The sequence below is a fragment of the Neofelis nebulosa genome, chromosome 4, assembly GCF_028018385.1.
Source record: "Neofelis nebulosa isolate mNeoNeb1 chromosome 4, mNeoNeb1.pri, whole genome shotgun sequence".
NCBI classification, from domain to species: Eukaryota; Metazoa; Chordata; class Mammalia; order Carnivora; family Felidae; genus Neofelis; species Neofelis nebulosa.
The window spans coordinates 43,919,379-43,940,413 of NC_080785.1; the positions used below are offsets into that span (position 1 = coordinate 43,919,379).

The following is a 21,035-nucleotide window of genomic DNA, read 5'->3' on the forward strand; positions in this document are numbered from 1 at the left end:
GGCTCAGTCCATTAAGCATCTGACTCTTGGTTTCGGCTCAGGTCATGCATGATCTCACAGCTCATGGGTTTGAGCCCCACATCGGGCTCCACGCTGTTGCCGCTTGGGTTTCTTGCTCACTCCCTCTCTCTCCACCGCTCCCCTGCTCACTCTCTCAAAATGGATAAATAAACTTAAAATAAATAGCAGAATAATAAAAAAAATAAAATCCACCTCTTTTTAGAAACAAAGTATTCCTTAATTTTCTGCCCTCATTTTTCACATTCTTTTGCTTTCTTCTTTCATTTCTCCATTTATCTTTGTTTTATCCATTTTAATTTTTTCTGTTAACTCTGTATACTAATCCACTCAATCTTTATTATGTGCACCTGTACACCAGGTCCGTGCTTTCATGGAATTTAATGTATAGTGGAGGAAGACAAGCAACGTGAACACCTCATTATATGTGCCATGACGGAGGAAGTAGATAGACCAGTAGCGAAGAAGAAGTGATTAAATCTGTGTGGAGGAGATAAGGGTAGTTAGGAAAAGATTTTATTAATGACCTTAGAGGAGGAGTTTTCCAAAGTCAAAGCATGTGTGTGTATAAGGAAGCTGTAAGGTAGTAAGTTATGTTCAGAGCTGCAGGCAAATCAGTATTGCTGATGCATGGAGAAGGCAAGAAGTAGCAGGAAACGACCCAGGTTCAGACTCTGGTGATTTTGTATGCAAAGACACTGGACTGTCCTGGACTTTATTGTTTAGGAGAGGTGGTATAGTCAGATCTGAGTTGTAGATATTTTCGCCCTGTTGGCAGTAGAGAGGATAGCTTTTTAAAAGGCAGTCAGAAGTCAAGCAGACTAAAAGACAGTGACAGCAAATCTGTTAATTTTTTTTAAACTAAAGAGAGTCTGTTAACTCCTGATACATAGATTAGATGTCTAAAAACTGTAGACTTCCGGAAAGAAAGTATGTTGAGCAGTGCCGATGTGGTCTTACGTCTGGCTGGCTCCTCATCCCACTCACACTTGAGAAATCTGTCTCCTTACAAGGCTTTAGAGATGGACTGTTTTCACCTTAGGGATGATAGGGCACAGAAGGCATAGCCCTGAGAAGGGTAGAGGGTGCATCTTACTCTGGATGTGATATGATAACAAAAGTTTCTACATTCCAGCTTGTTTCAGGATTAGGTAAGGAGTCCTTAGGATAATTAGGGAATAAGTTCTAAATTCCTTGCTTTGTGCCAACTCTCTGAATCCGGGGCAGTCCACAACCTTCACCTCATTAAATAAATCCCTGGGTTACCTCTGTAGTGTCATGATAATTGGCAAACTTTGTTAGATGAAAGGATTCTGTGGTGATTTTTTCCTCCCAATTTAATGTATTTATCTGTATTTTATTTATTTCATAAGCTGGTTTCTTTTAACCAATTTTTCTATTTTATGGGCTTAGAAATTGGTGGAGTACCTAGTAATTCGCAGGAAAGAAAAAGAGGGGAAAGAGTTAGAAACAATATTTATTGCCAGAATGTTATAGTATCAATGAGGAGCTACTGTGAAGATAGGCGAGGGAGGGATAACACTGAGGGTGTTCAATCCTGAATATTCTCTTGACCCACTCATACCTCCTTTTGTCCGTGATGGCCAGTCCTGTATCAGCCTTCACTCTTTTCCCAATCCCTAACCAATTTCATTAGTTTATATTTGATTCTTTATATTTTAAGTCAGTTGAGTTTGTGTTTTTTATCATAAGTAAAGTTTTTCTACAGCCGGCCAGAGAGTTTTTTGTGACATAACAGCTGAAGCTGTCTGAACCAATATAGAGATATCCTATTGAAGGAGTGAAGTAATATGGGGGGAGAATTACTTCTTTTGAAGAAATGGATTGAGTGATGTATGTTGGGGTCTGTACAAGTCTGTGTCCATGGACTAAAAGAGCCATGTGGTTGATAGTGTATTGTTTGGAGAGGAAGTATAGTGGTTAAAGACACAGACCTAGGATCTGGCTGGCCTCACATCCTTGTTCTTCCATTTACTGGCTTTGTGATCTTAGCCAAGTTACTTTACATCTTTTTGGGAACAACCAAAACAACAGCAGTAATAACAGCACTTAGCTCATGTGGTGGCTATGGGATTAAATGAGTTCCATGTAAGATACTTAGAATAATGCCTAGTATAAGTTAAACGCTGTGTAAATTCCCACTTTTAAATTTGTGTGCCTTTTGGACCTTTTGTCTGCCCTCTGTTACCTGTGCCGGTGAAGGGCATACCTACCATGTTCTCAAGACGTTTTTACATTGTTGTGGGAGGCAGTTTTGACCAGGACAATCTGCCATTTGGACTGGCCTTCCGTACTTAGTCTTTGTTTTCTTTGTGCTTGGTAGCTGCTACTTCACACTTTACCCAGTTGGCTCACTTTCTCCAAAGATGGGTAGTGAACAGTTCGCTGGGGTTCTCTTCTTTCCTTGTTTCCAGCCTCTAAAAGATGTTGTGGGGATTTTCCTAGTTTTTTATGTGGACAGAAGTACTAATGAATTGACGACACTGTACTTATAGTACAGATTTTTGGACTGTACTTTTTTTTTTTTTAAGTTTATTTATTTTGAGAGAGAGAAAGAGCCGGGGGAGGGGCGAAGAGAGGGATGGCCCCATACCCCCAGCACAGAGCCGGATGAAGAGCTTGAACTCACAAACTGTGAGATCGTGATCCGAGCCAAGATCAAGAGTCAGATGCTTAACTGACTAAGCCACCCAGGCACACCTGAACTGTACTTTTTAATTTTTTTTAACATTTATCGTTTTTGAGAGACAGAGCATGAGTCAGGGAGGGGCACAGAGAGAGAGAGAGACAGAGAATCTGAAGCAGGCTCCAGGCCCTGAGCTGTTAGCACAAAACCTGATGTGGGCCTCAAACCCACGAACCATAAGATCATGACCTGAGCCATAGTCAGATACTTAACCAACTGAGCTCCCCAGGTGCCTCCTGAATTGTACTTTTTGACTGTAACCTTCTGTCTTCCATTTGGTAGTTTAAAAGAAAGCTATTTGATAGTTTAGAAGGTCAAATAACTGGCAAGAGAGCTCCATAGAAAGTCGGTAGCCTGTGAGTAGAAGAGTGGTTGGAGCGTGTGGATGACCATAAAAAAACAAACATAAGTGGTGCCATTTGGGATGGCTGTTCTATGTCATGCACCCACAAAAAGCAGTATGCAGGGAAGATAAGGAAATGGTAGGGATCTTTCAGGTCTCCACATGAAAGCAGAGTCCTTTCAGCCTTTAGATGATAGAGGAAAGTCAAGAAGAATTATTACTTTGGATTTAATTTTGGTCACATGAGAAGTTGGTCCTAAGAAGAAATGATGGAAAAATAAAGTAGAAGTGATGGGATTTAGGAGAGACCATGATAGTCTCATCTGTGGCTCAGAATAACCAAAGGAAGGCGTATTGGGAGAAGTCATGTGTACTTGCATTAATTAGACCATATCTATGGTAGTCTATTTCTAGATGCCACATTTTAACAAAAACATGGGTAGTCTGTACCATGTCCAGAGCAAGGTAACCAGAATTGTGGCAATACAGAACAGCGATCCAAGTTTCTGAATGTTTAGCTTAAAAATAGAAAGCTTTCTAAGGGTAAAGGTGGGGTTAGTGCAAAGTCATGATTACAGTATTTGGATAATAGAGAACTGTCATGTGTGAATGGGTTTAGACTAATTTTGTGTAGTTGCAGAGATGTGGAAATTACTGGAGACACTGGTTCCGTTTTAGAAAAGATTTTCTAACATTTTCAGCTATCCATAATTATAACAGGCACTCCCTTTGGCATATTCCTTTTCAGGAATTAGTGAATACCCAGTTCTTAGATTTATAGAAGAGATCTCTATTTTGGATAGATGATTAAAGAAGATGGCCCCTGTAATCTACCAATCTGTGATTTAATGGTCCTAAACAAAAGGACCTATTCGGGTATGAAATACGTTGATGTCTTTTGTTCTGTCCACATCATGTCCATGATTTTGTCCAAAGAGGAGTTTGACTAAAGAAAAATGAAGGGGGCACCTGGGTGGCTCAGTTGGTTGAGCAGTGGACTTGAGCGTGGATCATGACCTCATGGTTTGTGAGCTCAAGCCCTGTATTGGGTGCTGTACTGTCAGTACTGAGTCGCTTCAGATCCTCTTTCCCTCCACCCCTCTCTGCCCCTCCTCACTGGCACTTCCTGTCAAAAATAATTTTTAGAAAATTTAAAAATAAATAATTTAACCAAAAAAAATGAAGGATTGATTTTTTTTTTTTAATGTTAAGTTTTGAGAGACAGTGCGAGTAGGGGAGGGGCAGAAAGAGAGTGGGACAGAGAATTTGAAGCAGGCTCCACCCTGACAACAGCCCTACGTGGGGCTTGAAATCACTACTGAGCCACCGAAGTGCTCCTGAAGGGTTGATTTTGAAATAAGTCTTCCACGTTCCAGCTTTGGGTTGAAGAATTATGAAAAAATTAGCAAATTCCATTTTTAAACATCTTTACTTAAAAAGGAAAAAAATACAACTTTGAGCACAGTTTTGCATTCTGTTTTGTATATAAATTATATATTTCTAAATATAAAAATAACACTTTAAAAATTTTAGAAAGTTCAGGAAAATCCCCATTCAGGAATAACCCCTGTTCACTTTTTAGGTATATATTTTTATAGTCTTCCTCCCTACCCCCCCATGCGTGTGTGTATGTGTGTGTATGTGTATATACACACACACACACACACACACATATATATATGTGTGATATATACATATATATGTGTGTATACATATATATACATACATACACATGAATGTTTTTCACAAAATTAATATTTTGTAAGTACATAATTATACACACTGAAACCTTTCCATGCCACTATATAATCTTCTAACATGTAATCTTTAATGGCTCTATATATGTGGTAAATGTGGTGATTTACTTCTCTATAATTGGTCACATAGATTGTTTCTATTTTTGCTGCTAAAAATTCACTTCAATGATCATCTTTGTAGAAGCATTTTTTTGTCTTGATTATTCCCTTAGGTTAGAATGGAAATTTAACTCAGGGGGGTTGGCTCCTTAGTAGGGTCTTGATAAATATTGCCAAATTACAGAAATGTACCAATTAATTATTTCAGTGTATGTTTCGTGGCATCTTCTCTAACACTCAGCATTGATTTAATATTTTTCAATTTTATAGATGAGGCTATCTTTAATATTTAATTTGAAAATTAGAGAGAACATGAATATTCAGTTTCCACTTTCGGTTGCATTATTTTTCTAGTGAAGAATCGGTTGATATTTTATGAATATGTCTGTTAGAAAAGTTTTGTCTAAAACCTCTGCTCAGTAGAACCCCATCTTAATAAAAATGGGGAGTCCTAATCAGTACAAATATTGATATATGTAATTCCACTACTTTAACAAAATTGTTTTGCTATGTGACTGAATGACACACAAGTTTGTGAAGCACTGCATGTTTGTATGTGTCTGTGGCTCACTCCTTCACCTTTTGTGGGTCTTGTTCAAATACCACCTCTCCCATGAGGCCCACCCTGATGATCCCACTTGCAGTCTCAACTGCTCCCACCTGGGGCCTTGCTCCACGCCGTGTCCTCCCAGTCTCTTTTCCTTGGTCCAGTCTCTTCTCCACTGAACTTACCACTTTCTAATAGACTCTGTAATGGATCCATTTAGTTGCTATGACCATGTTTGTTTCTCCTTAATAAATGTTCTAAAATGTAAGTCTCCCAAGGGCAGCAATGCCTCACTGTTTTTTGGTTCACTGCTGTATCCAGAGCCCCCAGAACAGTACCTGACATATAATAGGCATTTGATAAATCTTGTTGAATGAATTAATAAATATTAACAACTTATAACTCAATTAAAAGATCCTTATCCTAGCAAATGATAATAGTTTTAATATATTTTATGTTTATTTAAAAATATATAAAGTGAAATTGTCATTTTTTTTTGTTTTTACAGCTGATTTTTCACACATTGCAACTGTTAGCGTTCACTGTCCTTGCCATTTTAATTATGAGGCTGAAGTTGTTTCTAACACCTCACATGTGTGTTGTAGCTTCCTTGGTGTGCTCTCGACGGGTAAGGCATTCATTCTTGTGTAACTGTACTGTAGTAACTGTAGTAACAGCAGGGTAGTTGCCATGGCTTTGCTGAGTAATCCAAAACATAAGAAAACTTGGTTTAAATTATTTAAAATGTTATTTCATGATTAACTCTGAATAACAAAAGCAACTTTGAGTAGCTTTGAAAATTATTCTTAGATTTTAGCCGATACTTTTATGACAACTGAGGAGGCACACTTTCCCCTCTGTTAGTATTCTGTCCACAGACATAGTTTTTTAGAGTTCAGGTCTGTGCAAGAGTTTCTTGACGCATCAAAACTGTCCTCAAATGTTCTAATACTAGAGTAGATACAGGTGAATTTCTCTAGTATTGTCCTGTTTGGCTCCAAGGACCCCTAGGGAAAGTTGTCAGTTTGGGAGTTCTGTTACCATTATATACAAAGTAACTAGAATTTGGGGGCCAGTGCACTTCTAGAAACATCTTACTTAGCTTTGATGATAAGAGTCTTGTCTTAGAATATCATAATGCTTATTTTTCCAGGAGGAATATGTGTTTCTGCTAGTGGGGTTTCCATAGATGACCGCCCCCACCCCCCCCCACCCCCGCCCCGTGAAAGGCAGATGTTATTTAGTTCAAGGATGTTCCATTATTTTGTGATTTACTGAGCTTAATCCTTGGTGGTAAATCAGTACTAGAAGGATAAGGTGTATTTCTGCCTTAATTCTTTCGAGAGGAAAGAAAGTTCCATTTTTAGTGGCCCTCTAATTCCAAAATATTTACTATGTGTAAACAATAGGTGATGGCAGTTCCGTATATTATTAGTGCATTGATCCTATCAAATGGTAATCCACCTTGGTTAAAGTAGCAAGGTGAGAGTTTCTTATTGCCCTATAGCACTCTTCATATAAGAATTAAAAATAAACGGTTTCTTTCATTTCAGCTCTTCGGCTGGGTTTTTTGCAGAGTTCGCTTTGAGAATGTTATCTTTGGCATTCTAGTAGTGATGTCAATACAGGGTTGTGCAAACCTCCATAATCAATGGAGCATAATAGGAGAATTTAACAATTTGCCTCAGGAAGAGCTGATACAATGGATCAAATACAATACTAGACCAGGTATGTAGCTGTCTGGTTATATGTATAGTTAGTGACATACACACATTTAAAAATACACACACATGGTGACATTTATACACTCACAGATTTTGAGCATGCTAATTGCAGCATCCACCAAATCAAACCCTTTCAAAAAACAATTTTGTGCCCTCTTTAAATGCCTCCTAGATAACTCAGGAATTTTAATTAACATGAGGAATTAATGATTGTTCACAGTTATATATTATAACTCTGAGATCATTATTGTATTTTAACTCTACCAATGACAAATAAAAGAAATCTTTAATAACAAAATTCCACACCTAGTTACAGGCCATTGGAAAAGGTACTTCTGACCATGGGAATGTCAACAGCACTCCTTCTCCACTTCAGTCAGTGCTGCCTGTCTGATCCAACTCTGTAAAACCAGTTGCACACAAGAAGAGTTAAAATCTCAGATATTCTTTTTTCTTCACTAAATCATTTCAAGGAGATGACTATAAATCCTACTTTTAAATACTCTAAAATATCGTTTTTAGCTTACCTTTTTTTCTTCCTATCTTTATCCAGACCACCTCAAGCAAAGTTATTTATTTCATGTTGAAAAACCTTTCCAGAGAATAAGTGTTTTCTACAGTATTTTCTATAACTAATCTATAATCTTGTCCCAAACTATTTTTGATATTTAGTAATTTTTTCTGGCACTAGTTGTTCACTATGGCTTCTTTAAATTCATCCTGTGACTCCTTGGGTCAGTTTCCTCTTATCATTTATTTGACAGTTGCCATTTTACTAATTAGGCATCATTTAAGTAAGTTTTATAAGCTTCAGCTCAGATAGTTGGTTTTCAGAGGTGACAGTACCTAAATCGCCGATAGCTGCCAGAACGATTTAATCAGAATTTTTAAATTAATCCTCTTGTGAATTTTCCCTATAGGAGTACCAAGTGTAGGCACTCCCTTTACTCTCCCTTATCCCTTCCCAGTTAGATATTTTTCCCAAGCTTTACCAGGTACCTACTTTCTCAGTATTTTAGTGTGTCTTTCTTTGTTCCAGTGTTCATCTTGGGTTCCTGGCAGAGAGGGCCTACCTTTGGCAACTTCTTCTAAGATAACTCTCACAGACTCCCACCTCAGTTTTAGCTGTCTCTTCTTTGATCTTCTTATAAGTCTTTTTTTCATCCTCGTATTATGAGTTCTTTTATGGTTACCACATGTGTATTAAAATCAGCATGATGCTCCATAGTATGGGTGAGACTAGTGCTTACGTTCAGGTCCCCCATGTAGGGTTGTATAGTTTGTGCACTGCATAAAAGTGCTCAGTTGAGAGGACAAGTGAGAACTGAAATCCAGCCCATGGTCTAATCACCAAGTCATGTATTAGTGAGACTCTGTCAAGTCAGAAGGGATCTTTTTTCTAATATGGTCAGTCGAGTATATGTGGAGACTTCAGTATACATATAGGAAAATATCATATTCTTTCCCCCACCGTGTTCATATTTATCTCACCACCTAGAGTGAAGAGCATATAGAGCATTTCTCCCCATCTCTGCCACAGATCGTTTCTCTTCAGTGATTACAGCTCTTGCTGAACAGGCCTGCCTCGTGTCCTCCTGATTACTGTGGCCCTGGGCTTTGGGTCCCTCTCGCCCAGGTTTTCTCCACCTTGACACTTGATGTTAGGGAGTGTCCTGTGCATCACAGAGTTTTAGCAGCATCCCTTCCTCCTACCCACTAGTTGCCAGTAGTAGCACCTCTGTCCCGCACAGCGAGCCAACCAAAAATGTCTCTGGAAGTTGACCACATGTGTCTCTCGGAAACAAAATCATCTCTGGTTGAGAACCACTGCTCTGGCCTAAGAGCTTTCCATCATTAATTATTGAATCTTGTGATAATAAATACACATTTCTATATTGGTTGACTTAAATATTTGCAAATTTAATTCCTATGTAGAGATTTTCATTTGACGTTACATTTAGAATACTTGTTATATTTGCAAGCGAACAGTTATTTACAGTAGGCCTGAATGACCTGTCTTGTTCTTATTAGTGATTTTATTATGCTGATTAAAAATGATAATAAGCTTCAAAATTATATAATAATGTATTATACAACAGTGCCAGGAGGTCAGCATTTGGTCTTTTTGTCTTCCAAGAAACCACAGTTCACAGCCCATGAAGGTCATTTTAAAAGATGTAGCATGAGACTTGCCCTTTGTAACAGTCTCTGAGTTCTTAGCATTTCAGATTATCAGGACGAGATATGAAATTTTTGTAGTATCATCTTTACCTTGAGCTTGACCATGGCAGGAGGCTGTAGTGAAGCAGCTAAGAGGGTTGGCTCGGACACTGCCAAGGTGTGTCGTCTTGGGCCGGTCACTCTCCCCTGTGATGTCTGTTTCCTCATTTACAAAACAAGAATAACATATAGCCCACTTTATGGAGTTGTGCGGGCTAGATTTTTCAATCCTAGTGAAAATATTTCACACAGTTCCTCGCGCAGAGATAACAAAGTTGGTTCCTATTATAGTCGACAATATTGAGCAAAGAATAAGAACGGTGCCAGTGATGATTATTTAAATGTATTTTGTATTCTTAATTTGAGTTCAAATATTATAGATGAAAAAGAACCTTTGTTCTCTTTAAAATATGGCATTAAGGGGGGCGCCTGGGTGGCTCAGTCGGTTAAGCGGCCGACTTCGGCTCAGGTCATGATCTCGCGGTCCGTGAGTTCAAGCCCCGCATCGGGCTCTGTGCTGACAGCTCAGAGCCTGGAGCCTGTTTCAGATTCTGTGTCTCCCTCTCTCTGACCCTCCCCTGTTCATGCTCTGTCTCTCTCTGTCTCAAAAATAAATAAACGTTAAAAAAAAATTTTAATAAAAAAATAAAATAAAATATGGCATTAAGGAATATATTCTTGCTTTCCAGATGCCGTTTTTGCCGGCGCCATGCCTACAATGGCCAGTGTCAAGCTGTCTACCCTTCACCCCATTGTGAATCATCCGCATTATGAGGACGCAGGCTTGAGGTTGGCAACTGATTGAAATGTTTCAACTAGACACGCTTACAACTTATATCGGCTCTTAGAAATAGGGAAGGTTTTATACACATGCATATGTTCTCATCTTCATACTCATGATGGTAGTTAAAAATGTGTAATAACCACCCAGAAAGTATAATTATGTGCCTGTTGACTCTACAGGATGTTTAATAAACCTCTGAAAAAAGGAGAAAGGTTAATTTTTCTCAGAGTGAAGATGTCACATGACTAGCCTGCGTGTGCGTCTCTGTTGCAGTAGAACTGCTAAGTACTAGTCATGGCAGATGGGATGCATCCGGCCCATGGGCGTAGTTGGCTACCCTTGCTCTGGACTCCACAAGCCCCTCTGCCTGATTGAAGAAACCATTCTCCCTCTTATTGGTGGTCTATAGCTAGGTTAAAAAAAAAAAAAAAATACATGAAATTTGCTATATACTATATGCACTTATGAAAATTTAGGGTGTTTTTTTGTTAGCCAGTTATGAGAACTCAGGTTTTTACTGAGGTGTGAAAGTTTTGTTTTCCTTAAACAACTGACTTTAAAAATTATTTTAATCATTTTAGTAATTGTCAGGGTAATCTTTTCCTGTTAATGCATCTTTGGCCTATTGTTAGAGGTAACATTTTAAATTATTTAAAGTTTTATGTCTGGTTGTGGACATTGGACATCCCATATGCTTGAAATTTTAAGAAATTCCCAATGCATAAATGATAATTGCTTAGGATTTCATAAAAACACCTGTTTAAGGCCAAATCATCTTTCGTACCAAATTTTGGTAAATAATCCAGTTTCTCACACTTCCATTAAGATATTTTCTCTACCTGACTGTTACACTAGATGCCCTCTATCTCAATGTTGGATTGGCTACATTTCAACTTCAATTCAGATGCTTTTCAGAGCTTCTACAGATGAAATTATCTATTGAAACATCTCCACTCGTTCAGCCTCTATCTGAATGTGTTCCATGAGCAGATTAATTATTTTATGCATTATACAAAGCAAATTTTTTATCCTGAACTATTATCCTGCTACCCAGCTCTAGACTCTAAACCAATTTATATCTGTCTGTTCCAGTAAACACTAACAAGCAGTATATACAAAATTCCAACCACTGTAAGGTTTAGCACATGCACAATTAAGTAGGAATGTGGAAACTGCTATCCAAAAATAATCTATGCTATCCCCAAAACATTCATGCTGCTTGAGGTCATATATATGAATGCTCTATACAGTGAGTATTAAGATTTTGATTTGCTAGCAAAATTTCTCTAGTCTATTCTAATTTATTTTAAAACATTTGTGTTTTGAATGTAAAGGGCCCGGACAAAAATAGTTTATTCCACCTATAGTCGAAAATCTGCAAAAGAAGTGAGAGATAAATTGTTGGCGTTACATGTGAATTATTACGTCTTGGAAGAGGCATGGTGTGTTGTGAGAACTAAGTGAGTATGAGCCCTGTGCTATACAATATGGAATATCTTTAAGCCACAACTGTTTTACTTTGTTATAGTAGTTGTGATTCTTTAAGAATTTTTATTCTAAACAAATTCCACTGAAATACTATTGTGGTAGGGGTGCCTGGGTGGCTTAGTCAGTTAAGCGTGTAACAGTTGACTTCTACTCAGGTCATGATCTCATGGTTCTTGGGATCAAGCCCCATGACAGTGTGGAGCCTGCTTCCGATTCTCTCTTTCCCGCTCTCTCTGCCCCTCTCCTGCTAGCTTGCTCTCTCTCTCTCTCTCTCTCTCTCTCTCAAAATAAATAAACTTAAAAAAAACACTATTGCATTTAAAATCATTTCACGTAGAAAAGTAAATATCATTTAAAAACTATAGTGTGGGGGCACCTGGGTGGCTCAGTGCATTAAGCGCCCAACTTCGCTCAGGTCATGATCTCACAGTTTGTGAGTTCGAGTCCCGCGTTGGGCTCTATGCTGACAGCTCAGAGCCTGAAGCCTGCTTTAGATTCTGTGTTTCCCTCTCTCTGCCCCTTACCCACTCATGTTCTGTCTCTCATTCTCTGTGTCTCAAAAATAAATAAACATTAAAAAAAAAATTTTTTTTAAAAACTATAGTGTGTTTTACCTTCCAAATTTTTTCATTTAAATTTAGCATCATGTAGCTTTCTTTCATAGTGTTTGAAATTCTTATGATAATTTTTATTAGATGTGTGAAATAAAGATTTGAACTTACAGCAATAGAGACATTAGCATTCTGTTATTACAAGTGGATAACATTAAATTTATAAGACTTATGAAAAAAGTTTCAGATAAGAGAAAAGAGTAAAAAAACCTTTTTTTTTTTTTTTTAAAGTATTGTTTTTAACGTTTATTTATTTTTGAGACAGAGAGAGACAGAGCATGAACGGGGGGAGGGTCAGAGAGAGAGGGAGACACAGAATCCGAAGCAGGCTCCAGGCTCTGAGCCGTCAGCCCAGAGCCCGACGCGGGGCTTGAACTCACAGACCGTGAGATCATGACCTGAGCCGAAGTCGGCCACCCAACCGACTGAGCCACCCAGGCGCCCCTAAAAAAACATTCTTAAGTATAGTTTCTAGAAATCACAAAATTCTAATAGGCTATCTTGAGGCCTTTTTTAGATTCCTTGACTTAAGAGGTTCTTTGTCGTATTAGGCCTAACATTAAGAATTTTCATTTCTCCTGTAGGTAATTAGGAATTCAACTATAGAACATTTTGAAGAGCTAGGTTCACAAGTTTAGTAGCTAATTTTTATATCTAATTTTAATATCTAACAAATATATCTAGGAAGAAATGGCATCTTGTAAAAGAAGCAGAAACATAATGTATGTGCACATCCATTAATTTAAAATTTAATAAGACAAAGTAGACTTCAGGACAAGGCATATTACCACAGATAAAGATGGACAGTTTATAATGTCAAAAGAATTAATTCATCATCAAAAATATGTAACAGTTCTAAAATGTATGCATCTAGGGGCGCCTGGGTGGCTCAGTCGGTTGAGCGTCCGACTTCGGCTCAGGTCATGATCTCGCGGTCTGTGGGTTCGAGCCCCGCGTCGGCCTCTGTGCTGACAGCTCAGAGCCTGGAGCCTGTTTCAGACTCTGTGTCTCCCTCTTTCTCTGACCCTCCCCTGTTCATGCTCTCTCTCTCTCTCTCTCTGTCTCAAAAATAAATAAATGTTAAAAAAAATTAAAATGTATGCATCTAAACAGAGCTTCAAAGTGCGCAAAATAGAAATATGCATAATTAAAAGAAAAAATAAGCAAATTTTTAATCATAGCTGGAAATGTTAACTTTCTCTACTGAGAAAATTAGATAAAAAGAGTGCAAGGATTGAAAGATAGAAACAACAAAAAGTATCAAATAGCCTGACCTAATTGACTCTTATAGAACAGTACAGGAAGATATATTCTGCACAATACACATTCTTTTAAACGGCACATGGAATTTTCATCAAGAGAAAACATATGCTGGGCCATAAAAATGGCTTCAATATGTTTAAAAGATTTGAAGTCCTACAGAATTAAGTTAGAAATTAATAATTAGAAATCTAAATATAGATATCTAGTCCATCCATACATATTTGGAAATAAGGCAGTAAACTTATGGATAACTTATGGATCAAAGAAAAAATGCAGAGAAAATTTTAAAACAGTATTTTTTTTTCTTGAATGCAAAAACAGGTGTTTTCAACAATGTTGCTGATCTAACTGGATATCTATATCAAAGAAAAAGTGAACCATGACCCATACTACCCCATACACAAAAATTAACTTGACATGGATTGCAGAACTAAATGTAAAAGTTAAAATTAAAAGATTTCTTGGAACACAGATCACTAACCATTATAAAAAAATCAATAAATCGTTCACATCAAAATTGAAATCTTTTCCTCAAAAGATATTGTTAGGAAAATGAAAAGCCAAGCCATAGACTGGGAGACGATATTTGCAGAGCATGTATCTGATAAAGGAGACACATATTTTGTGTATGAAGAAATTTTATAAAATAATACATTTATAGCACAATTGAAAATGGGCAAAAGGCTTGGACAGACATAATTCACGAAAGAAAATATGTGAATAGTAAATACATGAAAAGATGCTCAATATTGTCAGTGTTCAGGGACATGCAAATTAAAACCACAGTGGGATACCGTAACATATACTGTAGAACAGATAAAATCTTAACGAAAGTACCAAATATTGGCAAGGATGCTAGAAATCTCCCACATTGCCAATGGGAGTAAAAATGATACAACCACTTTGGAGAAGTATTAGGAGACTTCTTATAAAAATTTAAGCATATCTCTGGCCTGTTACTCAGCAATTCTACTCCTTGGAATTTAAACGAGGGACATGAAAATATCCATAGAGGATGTTATAGGAGCTTTATTCATAATATCTCAAACTGGAAACAACCCAAATATCAAGAGAAAAATGAATAAACAAGCTGTAGTATGTTCATACACTGGAATGCTACTCAGCAACGAAAAGGAACAAACTACTGAAATGTAAAAAGGATGAATCTCAAAACCATACTGAGTGAAAGAAGCCAAACACAGAAGAGCACCTACTATGAGATTCCATTTTATCAAGTTGAAAATATGCAAAACTCATGGGAATAAAAACCAGAATAGCAATTGGTTATGGTGGAGCAGGGGGTGGAGGTGGTGGTGGGAATACTCTGTAAAGGGATTCAAGAACTTTTTTTCTTTTTCCTAGAAGAATGACAGTGTTCATTTTCTTGATTGACATGTTTTTTATACGGGTGGATGCATTTGTCAAAGCTCATGGAGCTGTACACTAAGATCTGTGTGTTCTTACTTATGTAATTATGTAAACAACTTACTCTAAATATACAAGTAAATATTTATGCAAAGAAGAACTCTTCTAAAATTCTGGTACTTAGAAAAACATTTTTACAACTATCACTAATAGCCTTCTGAGAACAGAAGGAATAAGTTGTAAAGAAGGAATAGCACATTTTCTCTCAAGGCAATCTTTTTACAAAATTGGCTGCTTTTGCTTTTCTTCACAACTCTGTTCTATTAAGTATCACGTACTCCTTACCTAAAAGCCCTAAGGCTGTGTGACATTTAAGGAAAATAATGAAAAGTGCGAATTGGATTTTCTAGTTTGGGCAAACTGGATTTAGGAGTTATTAGTCTGTCTAAGGCCCAAAGAAATTGAACATAAGACCCATAAGAAACCAGTTTTGGAAGGAGTTCAGTTAATATTGGCAGGAAAAGGTTGAGTTAATGCTCGCAGATATTACAGTTATAAGAAGTGGGTGAAAACACAGGTACTCTTCACTTTGCATGGTACTATATTAGGTGAAACTTGAGCATGTCAAAGCTGCGTTCTTGCTTTGCATGGTTCCATGGAGCTCAGCGTCATGTTAACTGATGTGTATTGGAACTGGGTCCTCTAAGAGTTACCATGGCACTACTCAAAGCAAGGACATAGTTCCAATATGCAGATGCTTCAGTTAACAGGATGCATGCAAAGTTAGGTTTAATGGTATTAAAAACAACTATTTGAAGTCTCTAGAAAGTGACACAAAAGCAGGGAGAAACTTGAGAAAAATTTGCTCTTGAAGAACTTCTCTGAATTTGTGACCTTCAAACCTAAATCAAACAACGTTTAGTAATCACAAATAAGAATGTGACTAAACACTCAAATCAGAAGGCAGAGATTCGTAGTAGACTGAATACAAAAGCAAAATCCAACTATGTGCTGCCTGTTAAGACATGCATTTTAAGTACAAATACATGTATAGATTGAAAGAAAAGGGATGGAATTGTTATCACGTGAGTAACACATGAAAGCTGTAGTGAATATAAATATCTAGAATATTCTAGAAAAGGCAAAACTATATTGCAGAAAGAAGATCAGTGTTTTCCTGGGCTAAGTTTGGGCGAGAGCACTGACTGCAGAAGGGCTCAAGGGAACGTGTTTCAGTGCTGGGGATTTTTTGTATTACGATTATGGTGGTGCTTACACACCTATACATATTTGCCCATATTTATCAAACTTAACTCATAAAATGGGTACATTTCATTGTATATAAATTGTATACAATATAGCTATTGAAAAATAAAAGTCAATTTGGGGTGCCCGGGTGGCTCAGTCTGTTAAGCATCCAGCTCTTGACTTTGGCTCAGATTATGGTATCACGGTTCATGAGTTCAAGCCCCACATCAGGCTCTGTGCTGACAGCACAGGGCCTGCTTGGGATTCTCTCTCTCTCTCTCTCTCTCTCTCTCTCTCTCTCTCTTTCTCTCTCTCTCTCTCTCTCTGTCTCACTCACTCACTCTCTCCCCCCCCACACTCATGTGCTCTGTTTTTCTCTCTTTCAAAATAAATAAACTTAACAAATTGTTTTTTTTAAAAAGTCAATTTCGTCTGACTTCTTCCCTTTACTGACTCTCATGTGGGGTTATTCTCTAGTGGGAAATATTATCCCAGGCAGTTGAATCATAGAGCCACCCAAAATAGGAAAGGGTTGAAGAAAACAAATCTGGCAAAAGAGCTTTCTTTCCTCACCTTGGACTATATGTTTTCATGGTAATCTAGGTTAGATTAAGCTCAAAAATATGAAATTCATCAGGAATCAGATTAGCTCTCCTTTAATTTGTCTCCTACTACTCATGGCCCTTATGCTTGGATGGTGACACCACTTAGTAAGTATATTTGAAAATAAATTTTTAAATATGTATTTCTGAATGTATATTGGACCTTTATTGGTAGGCTTAATAATATACTGATTATTTGCTTAAGTGGAACAGGAAAATGCAGCATAATTTCATTTTTATCTCTAAATGTTGAAGTGATATTTTTTTGAAATGATGCTTTAAAACCTTTATTAAATAAATTAGTCTCTAACAAACTTGGAGCTACTTTATAATTTACCTATTTCCCCTGTATCTGAATGCATTTTTAATATAGGTATATATGTGCCTTTTTTTTTTTTTTTTTTTTTTTTAGGCCTGGGTGCAGTATGCTGGAAATTTGGGATGTGGAAGACCCTTCCAATACAGCTAATCCTCCCTTATGTAGCGTCTTGCTCACGGACCCGAGACCCTACTTCACCACAGTATTTCAAAATAGTATGTACAGAGTATTAAAGATTAACTGACAACGAGACTACCTATCACACTGTGATGCAAAGAGGTGTGTAGAAAACCATCACTTTGGCTTATTTACATTAAAAGAAAATCACAAGCTTTAATAAGGGATCCTTAAAAAGAAGATGATAAAAATAGTTTAGTTATTCTGATTACTAAAAGGTAAATTGTTTCATTGTTTTCCATTGAATGTCAGCCTTATTAAGCTTGTTATTTAAAGGACGAAATCATCTCATTCTGCAGAAACAAATGTCCATCTTAAAGTTTTAAAGAAAAATACATGTAAAAGAACAATGAGATTTAATAAGTCAAGGGGAGATGTAAGTCCTTTTGCATCCAACTAGGTGAAATATTTCAGATTTTCTCTGGTACCAGCATGTACCAGCTCAAACTCTTTAAACCACTTAGAATAGACTAATGCAGTTTCTGAAAGACACTTCCATAAAATCCTGATTCTGATCACAACTTCTTTACCTCCATGAGGAAATTTGTGTGTAACCACGTGTCTGTTAAGGTTGTTTTTGCTTTTACTAACGCTCAGGAAAGATCTTTAATAGCTTTTAATATTTTTTTATCATTTCAGTTTAAATATTTTTAATAACAACCTATTTTATAATGTTTTGTATCTCTTGAAATTTATTTACCCAACCAGATAAGTATTTTCTATTGATTAGTTCCCAACCTTAGTTCAACAGGTTATTAATCTATCTTTATAATCCAGTGGTTTTTCTTTTAACATCCAGATAAAATAAAAATTGCTATGGAACATGACCAACTTTTGGGGTTAAACATAATCAGAAAAGAAAATCTAGTTAAATTTGTCATACGAGATTTTAAGATTCTAGATCCCGAATGAAGCAAAGGCATTTTCATCTTGACAGCCCCGTAGCTCATTGGACATAGTCTTTCTTTCCGATTACTATCTTTCCAATCACCATCTTTTGTAATAACAAATTTCTAAATCCTCATTTATGTTTGGGTTTGGATGAGGACATTGATGTTTTTATAAATCTTCTCCTCCAATATAAAACCTATGCAACAACAGTGCTTTGGCAGTGGGAAATAGTTATCTTGAAGATGTTGCCAAATGCAAACAAAGATTGTCTGTGCTTGATAGTAAATATGCCACATCTGTAGCATTTTAGTATCTATCTGCTTTAAGTTAATCATCTCAGAGTCTTTGTAATTCCCTTATGTCCTTGGCCCTCTACATTTGAGATAACAAATGACTTAATATCATAGATTAGTTCATATATGGTAGGTAGGAGATTATATTCAAGAAAACGAATAAAATTACTTTTCAACTTTTATAATTGTAAAATACTTCATTTAATACAGGTTACAAAACTGCTAAGAAAGCATACCACGTTTTATCAGTATTTTCAAGGAACTGGGGCCTAGGTATGAGACAAAAAAGAAAAGGGAGACTTAACACCTAACATTCGTAAAAATTAAAATACATTTGGATGATGTTTTCATAGGAAATATTTTTCAAACTTTGGGAGAATTTTTTTAAAAGAAGAGCTGTATTACCTAACAACATATTTTATACAAGTGTACTTACATGTATTTATTATTTTCAACTTGTATAGTTGTCAGATATTTTAACACAGGATGCAGAGCAGCTAAGAAAGTAAAATATTTTACTATTTTAGCATTTTCAAATAATTTTTCGGTGTGTAGGGCAAAGAAGGAAAAGAGACATAGCACCTGACATGCATAAAATTAAAGTAACACATTTTTGATGATATTGGCATAAAAATATTTTTAAAGAAGCTGGTAGAATTCAACAACCAAAACAGGGAAGAACAATATTAACTAATTAAATGTTTCATGCAAATATAATGTATTGATACGGATTTGTGTTACTTTCATGTACTATATATTTTTAAGAATTAAAAAAGCCCTTGAAGATCCTCTGTGTGTTTTCTATCTTTTCTCATCCTTTACTAAGCATACATTTTGACCTTGAAATAAATCTGGTATGAAGGTACAAATCATAGGTTCCTAAATTTATTAATCATGTTTACATTGGCAATGATCTTTCTTAGCCATTTAAAAACAATTCTGCATCGTCTCACACAGAAGTCGGGGTATTGTGAAGGAAATAGTGTGGGCTTTGTAAGCAGATAGGTCTAATTTTAAATCCTGGCATTTGTTTTTACTGGGTATATCACCTACCGTCCATTCAAAAGGTATTTATTGAGCCCTTACTATATGCCAGGCACTGTGCTAATTAAGCTTGGCCATGTCTAATGACTATGAACTTCAGTTTCTTCACCTGTAAGTCGGACTCTGTAAATCAGTTCCGTAAATGAGGGCCCAAACTACCCACTTGGTAGCATCGTTATGAGATAATGTAAGATAATGTAGTAAAGTGTTTGGCACTTACAGATGTGCACTCAAAAATGTTCCATTGCTCCTTCTCCCCGTTCACCAAATAACCAGCTTAGCAATATCAAGTTACATGGTTGGTTATTTCATCTCAACATTTCAGAGTTCTACCTTTATTTTCTGTCAATAAAGAGGAATACTGGGCTATGCCTTACTTTTGTACAAATAATGCTATTGGCCTCTCGCCTGCGTATATTGAATCGTTTATATCTTTGAAATGTGAAGACTGTGCATGAACACTGTGGGTTGAGTCATGGGTAGATTTTCCCCAATGCAGTGAAGTGTTTCCCTTAGTTTCCGATGATCATATTTATGCACATGCATTTGAAACTACGGCTACAAGTGATTGGACACAAGCTACAGCAATCCTCCCCGTCTTCCATGTCTCCATCTTCTGATTACAGCGTCAGTGACTGCTGTGTCTTCTACTCTTTTGCCGCTAACAGATGCCGCATTAAAAAGCATGGAGTACTTTTCCTGTTAATTTTAATAATAAAAATTATATTTCATTTGATAGGTGTCTATTATACAAGCCATGCAAACTCAGAATTTTAATTTTGAATAAAGATACCTGAAAGAAGGGGGGAAATACTCAACAAACTCAATTGTGTCATTGTTTTCTTCCAACTTTACTATCAGGGATGCATATTTTGCTTGTTTTCTTCTTTTAACATAATTTAAACACTTTTATGTTTTCTTCTTTATGCAATACATAGGGAAGTATTTTACAGAGACTATTTTCATAGTAGTATATAATACCCCGTGTGTGTGTGTGTGTGTGTGTGTGTGTGTGTGTGTGTAGAGACCGTGTATATAAATATGTCTCTTAAGCATTGTCATGCTATTTCCACTCTTGCTACTTCATGAATGTATATATGTAGAACAGCACTACAGTGAATATCCTAGTACCTTAAGATTTTTCAATTTTCAAATTATTTCCGTAGGATAGATTCCATAAAGTTAAGTTTCAGCCAAGAAATGTGGATACTCTTAAAGTCTACAATGCAGTTTGCCTCAAATCACCTTTGCAAAAGGATTATATACACCACCAGAAGTCAGTGTGCAAATCTGTGACACCTGAAATGTTATTCATTATTATTTTAATTCACACTAATTCCCTGGTTTCTGAGGTTGGGTACCTATTCACGTTTGTTAAATGGTTGCATTTCCCTTTGTGTATCGCCCCTTTATATTCATCCACATTTATATGTGTCCAGCTCAGCACTGAGATTGTACGGTACTGGTTTTTAGTGAGTTTTTAGTTTTTCACTGTTTAGTAATGTTGATGAAGATGCCATATGAGTTAGTATATT

At 36.6% G+C, this 21,035-nt stretch overlaps 1 protein-coding gene across 1 annotated transcript in view; it reads left to right on the top strand.

Annotated features, from left to right (window-relative positions):
* DPY19L2 (dpy-19 like 2) overlaps positions 1-19,245 on the top strand; it is a 96,293-nt gene extending 77,048 nt beyond the window's left edge. Inside the window, exons 18-22 of the mRNA XM_058724611.1 lie at positions 5,980-6,099; positions 7,025-7,199; positions 10,105-10,204; positions 11,534-11,659; positions 17,189-19,245. Coding sequence (XP_058580594.1) covers positions 5,980-6,099; positions 7,025-7,199; positions 10,105-10,204; positions 11,534-11,659; positions 17,189-17,339 — 672 coding nt within the window. The 3' untranslated portion in view covers positions 17,340-19,245. The remainder of the gene's footprint in view (positions 1-5,979; positions 6,100-7,024; positions 7,200-10,104; positions 10,205-11,533; positions 11,660-17,188) is intronic.
* Positions 19,246-21,035: the final 1,790 nt, after the last annotated feature.